The sequence below is a fragment of the Nerophis lumbriciformis genome, linkage group LG05 (assembly GCF_033978685.3).
Source record: "Nerophis lumbriciformis linkage group LG05, RoL_Nlum_v2.1, whole genome shotgun sequence".
Lineage (NCBI taxonomy): Eukaryota > Metazoa > Chordata > Actinopteri > Syngnathiformes > Syngnathidae > Nerophis > Nerophis lumbriciformis.
Genome location: NC_084552.2, coordinates 24114153 through 24122832, shown reverse-complemented (window position 1 = coordinate 24122832; position 8680 = coordinate 24114153). Strand labels below are relative to the sequence as shown.

At 42.5% G+C, this 8680-nt stretch overlaps 1 protein-coding gene across 1 annotated transcript in view; it reads left to right on the top strand.

The window, feature by feature from the left end:
- LOC133606753 (protein phosphatase 3 catalytic subunit alpha) overlaps positions 1-8680 on the top strand; it is a 211463-nt gene that overhangs the window by 105719 nt on the left and 97064 nt on the right. The window contains exon 2 of the mRNA XM_061961063.2: positions 4101-4301. Within this exon, the coding sequence (XP_061817047.1) occupies positions 4101-4301 (201 nt within the window). The remainder of the gene's footprint in view (positions 1-4100; positions 4302-8680) is intronic.

Sequence of the window (8680 nt, the reverse complement as noted above, 5' to 3'; positions counted from 1 at the left end):
GTGGACTGGGGGGATGTCCGGGCCCTCTACCCCTCCTACTTATAGCGCACACAGTCACACATATATAGGACTTTGGGGGTTGTCCTGCGGGGAGGCATGGCAGGGGGTTGAGGATGCCTCCAATGGGGCTCCAGTCCTCCTGTCTTGTCCCCTGCTCGTCCATCCCTCAATCTTAGCTGCATATTAGACACTTAGGATTTGGGGGGCTTGGCTTGGTTGGGACCCACCATGACCTTGATGTCCCCCAATTTTAATCGCATTATTAGTTCCCACAAGCATACATATCTCACTCACGCTACAGTACACACACATCAATAGGGACTGGAGGTCGGCTGTAACGGCTGACCTCCTAATTTTAACTACACAGTAGACACTCTGGGGGCCTTGTACACATGCATGGGGGGTTTGGGGTTCGGCGCACCCCTCATTGCCTCGTCGGCCGGCGGGGACTGCAGTCTGGTGGCCTGCCAGGCTTTTATTCATTTATTATTGTTATATATATTTTTTATTTTTTATGTATTTATTATTTTTATTTTTATTATTTACTTATTTTTATTTTATTTATTTTATAATTTTATTTTTTTTATTTTTTTTATTTTTATTTTTTTTAAATCTTATTATTTATTTGTGTGTGGCGTCGCGCGGGTCTCACTTCCTGTTGGGTGGGGTCCGTGCCCGTGTGGCCCGACCTTGCGCTGTGGGGTCTCTGTTGGTGACTTGATGTGGTGGCGGCGCAGCCCCCGTGTCTGGTCTGGATGCTGTGTCTCGGTTGTTTGGGCGGTGGTGTGTTTGTGCGGGTTTGGGTTGGGGTGGGGGGCCTTTTGGTTGGGGGGGGGGTGTTGGTGTCTCTTGTTTGCGTGTTGGCGTTCGGGCTGACTGGCGGGCTGGCGCCGGCTGGTCTCCGTGGTCCTGGTGGCGTGTGGTTGCTGGTCGCAGTTTTTTTTTGATCGCTTTGATTTGATTGGCTGGTGCTGGCTGTCTGGGGTTATTGCGGCTGCTGTTTCTGCTGCCGTTTGTTTGTGGTGTGGGCGCCCGTGGCTGCTGGGTCTGGTGCAGGGGTGTGGCTGATGTTGTGACTGGTGGCAGCGCGCGCGCGTGATGGCTGTCGGTGCTGACGAACTGTGTATATGTATGTATATGTGTGTGTATGTATGTATGTATATATATATGTGTATGTGTACATATGTGTATGTATATGTATATATGTGTATGTGTGGGTATGTATACATGTATGTATGTGTGTATGTGTATGTATATATGTATGTATGTATGTATATTTCTGGGGGTACGCTCTGGGCCTGCCTGTCAGACGGGGGTCGACGCCTCAGGCTACTGCATCCGAACTGCGTGTCTGGAGCTCCTGGGTCCCGCTGTCCATCCCTTCCGGGTGCCCGTCTTGGTTGGGGCCTGTTGGGCCTAGTCCCTGCGTCTATTGTGGTAGCTTGGTGCTGCAAGGTATTCCGAGGTGCTGCGAGTCGGACAGTTGCTGGGGTAGTGACCTTGTCTGTCAGCATGTCTGTGATCTTCTTTTAATTCTTTTTTTTAATTAATTAATTTTTTTTTTTTTAATATATTTTATTAATATTATTTTTTTATTTTTCCCCTCCCTCAGGGGGGGGGCTCGGCGGGGCGGTTGCTGGTTGTTCCATCTCCATCGTTGGGGTCCCTGCGGGTGGGGTGGGTGGTTCCCGTGGCCCTGTGCCTGGGTGGTCCTGCGGCGGCCGATTTGGGTGAGGTGGCCGGGGGCTGGCCTCGCCGCGCTCTCCGGGGGTGGGGGGTGGGCTCGTGGGGGCCCGGTTGCCGGTGGGGCGGGGGCGGTCTTCCCGTCCGGTTGCGGGGAGTCTCTGGGTCCCTCGGGCGGGGCGTCTCGCCTTTCTGCCCGTGTGGGGTGTGGTCTCTCGCTGGCTTGGGGTCTGGCTGTCCCCTGCTTTTCTCGTGCCCTGTCCTCTGCCGGGTGCGTCTGTCTGCGGCCTGCTGCTGGCCCTTGTGGGCGGTACGGTGGGTCGGGCTCTGGGGTTCCTGTCGCTGGCCGGCTTGGCTGCGTGGGGGCGGTGGTCCCTGGTTCCCTGGGCACCACGCTTCCTGTTTGTGGGTTGGGCTCTCGGGGGTGATAGGGCCGTGCTCTGGCTCCCACGCACTCTGGGAGTCGAATGTATTGTACATGCAAATTCACATATGCTCACATACGTACATAGGTACCTACGCTCCCACATACATACACAAATACAGTACATATTTACCTACCTAATGTTCGTACATCCACACGCACATTCAATATACAAACATACACATACACATACTGTACATATACATTCACTGTTCAAACACATATACACATTCTGTACATATACATTCATTGTACAAACACATATACACATTCTGTACATATACAAGTACATATGCATACTTACACTCATGCACATAATCACGTTTCATCAAACATATATTAATGTTGTTGCCCTAGGGTAAACTGGGTGTAACACATGGCACACTGACAAAGCTTAACCTATTGTGACTATAACAATCTACAAGGTTAATGTAGGTTGCCTCTCTTTCTCCCCCTCCATTTTTCTGCATTCTTTCGTATCTCAAGTTATCATTACGTATATGTATTGTTGCATTTAAACAACTGTATTGTTGATAATAAAGGTAAATTATTGGTATTGTTCATTATCAATAGCGCTATTTCTATTGGTATTTGTATTGATCCATTTGTAGTGTAATAATGCTCATTGTCATTTCTGTATTATTTTTTATTTTTCGCTAACTGCTTATTTGCTATTACTTTTACCATCATATTTGTACATGTCATATTTGCTGATGTTGCTCTGTTGTTGTTGTTGTTGTTTGCTGTTGTTGTTTTTGTCTCTCTGTCTAATCCCCCTCTTGTCCCCACAATTTCCCCCTCTGTCTTCTTTTTTTTTCTCTTTCTATCCCCTCCTGCTCCGGCCCGGCTGCACTAAATGATAATATAAATACATTTAATAAAGTCAAATACAAATAAGGCAACAAGAGAAGTATCCTACACTTCTCTTTTGTAAAGTAAATCTGAACAGCCGACATGGGCATCTACATCAACTATATGATTTGCCTGAGAAGCTGGACAGGACACCAAAAAAACAAAAAACAAAAAACAAAAAAAACAAAAAAAACAAAAAAAAAAAAACATTTCCTTGAATAAAAAAGAAAGTAAAACAATATAAAAACAGTTACATTGAAACTAGTAATTAATGAAAATTAGTAAAATTAACTGTTAAAGGTTAGTACTATTAGTGGACCAGCAGTACGCACAATCATGTGTGCTTACGGACTGTATCCCTTGCAGACTGTATTGATATATATTGATATATAATGTAGGAACCAGAAATATTAATAACAGAAAGAAACAAACCTTTTGTGTGAATGAGTGTGAATGGGTGTAAATGGGGGAGGAAGGTTTTTTGGGTTAGTGCACTAATTGTAAGTGTATCTTGTGTTTTTTATGTTGATTTAATAAAAAAATAAATTAAAAAAACAATACTGATAATAAAAAAAAAACAATACCGATAATTTCCGATATTACATTTTAACGCATTTATCGGCCGAAAATATCGGCAGGCCGATATTATCGGACATCTCTAATATATATATATATATATATATATATATATATATATGTGTATCTATACACACAGTATGTGCAGCTTATAGTCCGGTGCAGCTAATAATTGGAAAAATATTTTTTTAGTGGGTGTGGCTGTTATACCGGTGCACTCTACACTGTCGTCTGGAAAATACGGTAATACTTTACTATAGTGGTCTCGATAACGGGTACCGGTTCTTTTCTTATCGAACAACCGGGGAAACCGGTTTCGAGCATCATCCCTACTCGATAGTGATATGTGCAACTATCAGAGAGTCTCGGTTTAGTTGAATTTAGACAATGATTGGAGCATTTACGGTAGTTTATATTGAAAACTGAGTAGGGCTCTAATAATCTTTATAATTTTGTTTCATGTTTGATGTACTGTTCCTGCTGGTTGTCACTGTCCTTTCTTTGTAATATGTTGCAGCGGATAATAATGACTTTCTTTAAACATTGTCTTTTTTCCCCACCCCAGCCGTCCCCTTCCCGCCTAGTCACCGCCTGACAGCTAAGGAGGTGTTCGACAGCGAGGGCAAGCCCAAGGTGGATGTGCTGAAGGCCCACCTGACCAAGGAGGGGCGCGTGGATGAGACGGTGGCGCTCAGGCTAATTGGAGAGGGAGCAGCCATTCTTCGCGCGGAGAAGAACCTGCTGGACATTGAGGCTCCAGTGACAGGTCAGTTTGTTGTTCTATTGTCTTTGAGGACAATAACCAACTGTAGAATTTTTTTATTATTAACAAACAAACACTATATATATGTATTTATTTATTTATTTATCATTTACTATAGGGTTGCATTTGATTTGGAAAAGGCTTTGGTTTATACTGTGCTTCGTTGTTTAATGAGTGTAACTAATACAAACCCCGTTTCCATAGGAGTTGGGAAATTGTGTTAGATGTAAATATAAACGGAATACAATGATTTGCAAATCCTTTTCAACCCATATTCAATTGAATGCACTACAAAGACAAGATATTTGATGTTCAAACTCATAAACTTTTTTTTTTTTGGCAAATAATAATTAACTTAGAATTTCATGGCTGCAACACGTGCCAAAGTAGTTGGGAAAGGGCATGTTCACCACTGTGTTACATGGCCTTTCCTTTTAACAACACTCAGTAAACGTTTGGGAACTGAGGAGACACATTTTTTAAGCTCCTCAGGTGGAATTCTTTCCCATTCTTGCTTGATGTACAGCTTAAGTTATTCAACAGTCCGGGGTCTCCGCTGTCGTATTTTACGCTTCATAATGCGCAATACATTTTCAATGGGAGACAGGTCTGAACTGCAGGCGGGCCAGGAAAGTACCCGCACTCTTTTTTTACGAAGCCACGCTGTTGTAACACGTGCTGAATGTGGCTTGGCATTGTCTTGCTGAAATAAGCAGGGGCATCCATGAAAAAGACGGCGCTTAGATGGCAGCATATGTTGTTCCAAAACCTGTATGTACTTTTCAGCATTAATGGTGCCTTCACAGATGTGTAAGTTACCCATGCCTTGGGCATTAATGCACCCCCATACCATAACAGATGCTGGCTTTTGAACTTTGCGTCGATAACAGTCTGGATGGTTCGCTTCCCCTTTGGTCCGTATGACACGATGTCGAATATTTCCAAAAACTATTTGAAATGTGGACTCGTCAGACCATAGAACACTTTTCCACTTTGCATGAGTCCATCTTAGATGATCTCGGGCCCAGAGAAGTCGGCGGCATTTCTGGGTGTTGTTGATAAATAGCTTTCGCTTTGCATAGTAGAGCTTTAACTTGCACTTACAGATGTAGCGACCAACTGTATTTAGTGACAGTGGTTTTCTGAAGTGTTCCTGAGCCCATGTGGTGATATCCTTTAGAGATTGATGTCGGTTTTTGATACAGTGCCGTCTGAGGGATCGAAGGTCACGGTCATTCAATGTTGGTTTCCGGCCATGCCGCTTAAGTGGAGTGATTTCTCCAGATTCTCTGAACCTTTTGATGATATTATGGACCGTAGATGTTGAAATCCCTAAATTTCTTGCAATTGCACTTTGAGAAACGTTGTTCTTAAACTGTTTGACTATTTGCTCACGCAGTTGTGGACAAAGGGGTGTACCTCGCCCCATCCTTTCTTGTGAAAGACTGAGCATTTTTTGGGAAGCTGTTTTTATACCCAATCATGGCACCCACCTGTTCCCCATTAGCCTGCACACCTGTGGGATGTTCCAAATAAGTGTTTGATGAGCATTCCTCAACTTTATCAGTATTTATTGCCACCTTTCCCAACTTCTTTGTCACGTGTTGCTGGCATCAAATTCTAATGTTAATGATTACTTGCAAAAAAAAAAAAAAATGTTTATCAGTTTGAGCATCAAATATGTTGTCTTTGTAGCATATTCAATTGAATATGGGTTGAAAATGATTTGCAAATCATTGTATTCCGTTTATATTTACATCTAACACAATTTCCCAACTCATATGGAAATGGGGTTTGTACAATGATTTGCAAATCCTTATCAACCCATATTCAATTGAATGCACTACAAAGACAAGATATTTGATGTTCAAACTCATAAACTTTATTTTTTTTTACAAATAATAATTTACTTAGAATTTCATGGCTGCAACACGTGCCAAAGTAGTTGGGAAAGGGCATGTTCACCACTGTGTTACATGGCCTTTCCTTTTAACAACACTCAGTAAACGTTTGGGAACTGAGGAGACACATTTTTTAAGCTTCTCAGGTGGAATTCCTTCCCATTCTTGCTTGATGTACAGCTTAAGATGTTCAACAGTTCGGGGGTCTCCGTTGTGGTATTTTAGGCTTCATAATGCACCACACATTTTCAATGGGAGACAGGTCTGGACTACACGCAGGCCAGTCTAGTACCCGCACTCTTTTACTATGAAGCCATGTTGATGTAACACGTGGCTTGGCATTGTCTTGCTGAAATAAGCAGGGGCGTCCATGGTAACGTTGCTTGGATGGCAACATATGCTGCTCCAAAACCTGTATGTACCTTTCAACATTAATGGTGCCTTCACAGATGTGTAAGTTACCCATGTCTTGGGCACTAATACACCCCCATACCATCATGGATGCTGGCTTTTCAACTTTGCGCCTATAACAATCCGGATGGTTCTTTTCCTCTTTGGTCCGGAGGACACGACGTCCACAGTTTCCAAAAACAATTTGAAATGTGGACTCGTCAGACCACAGAACACTTTTCCACTTTGTATCATTCCATCTTAGATGAGCTCAGGCCCAGCGAAGCCGACGGCGTTTCTGGGTGTTGTTGATAAACGGTTTTCGCCTTGCATAGGAGAGTTTTAACTTGCACTTACAGATGTAGCGACCAACTGTAGTTACAGACAGTGGGTTTCTGAAGTGTTCCTGAGCCCATGTGGTGATATCCTTTACACACTGATGTCGCTTGTTGATGCAGTACAGCCTGAGGGATCGAAGGTCACGGGCTTAGCTGCTTACGTGCAGTGATTTCTCCAGATTCTCTGAAGCCTTTGATGATATTACGGACCGTAGATGGTGAAATCCCTAAATTCCTTGCATTAGCTGGTTGAGAAAGGTTTTTCTTAAACTGTTCAACAATTTGCTCACACATTTGTTGACAAAGTGGTGACCCTCGCCCCATCCTTGTTTGTGAATGACTGAGCATTTCATGGAATCTACTTTTATATCCAATCATGGCACCCACCTGTTCCCAATTTGCCTGTTCACCTGTGGGATGTTCCAAATAAGTGTTTGATGAGCATTCCTCAACTCTATCAGTATTTATTGCCACATTTCCCAACTTCTTTGTCAAGTGTTGCTGGCATCAAATTCTAAAGTTAATGATTATTTGCAAAAAAAAAAAAAAAAAATGTTTATCTGTTTGAACATCAAATATGTTGTCTTTGTAGCATATTCAACTGAATATGGGTTGAAAATGATTTGCAAATCATTGTATTCTGTTTATATTTACATCTAACACAATTTCCCAACTCATATGGAAACGGGGTTTGTACAAAATTATCAAATTCGGACCGCATTGAGTACCCAGAACTTTAACTATGCGGACATAGTTTCCGCAAGGCCACTGCAATAGAGCGCATATGAGAGCGGTGGTGTGTGGGTGCCATGATCTGTGTGGCGCAGGGATGTAACGGTATTATAAGTCACCCAAAAAAGATTTCAACGCAGGAAATACAAGTAAACTAAAAAGTTACTTGATACATATTCAAGTCATCCATCTATTTTTGTACCGCTTGTCTCTCGATGTCGCGGCAGGGCTGGAGCCTAGTCCAGCAGCGCTTGTGTAGAAAAGCAGGGCTGGACAAGTTGCCGCCTCAAACCTTCACACAGAAAATATATTTGAAGCCAGCGAAGCCAAACATCAGTTTGTGAGGTATTTACATTTTTAAAAGTTATATTATGTTGCTTTTCTAAGAAACCACATTTTCCAGATTGATATAAAAAATGAGGACTGTAGAGGACACTGCTTCCCATAATGTAAAAGTTGAAAGACACTAAGTTGAAAGAGCCATATTGGACCAAAAATACAAAAAAAAAATGTTTTAATGAAGGCAACACATGATGTAAGTGTCTATATCAGCTATATTAGCCTACTATCAAAGGCTGACACAAATCTTCGTTGACAGAAATGTTGTATTTTAACTTTTATTCTCCACATTTTTGTAACATTGGAAATCATTAGTAAAATGGAGGCTTCTCACAGGATGAGATAACTCCTGGAAATTACTGGCTTATAATGGCCAAAGGACCCCAGTAGGGACAAGCGGTAGAAAATGGATGGATGGATAATGGCCAAATGTATAATAGATGTGTGTGTCCAAGTTTAAGGAAACGGCAGGTTGTCTTCTTCTGATGGATTTATGACAATCTTTGCAAGCTGGGTATCGTTTGCTGTGGTCTGGAACAATATGGCACACAAACAACTATCTTAAATGCAGCCAATATTACACACAGATAATCTGTCATGAGACATGCAAATATAAGTTAATACCGTGGTAATATTGTAACGTGAGATTTGATACCGTTACATCTTAAGTGTGGCGGCAAAC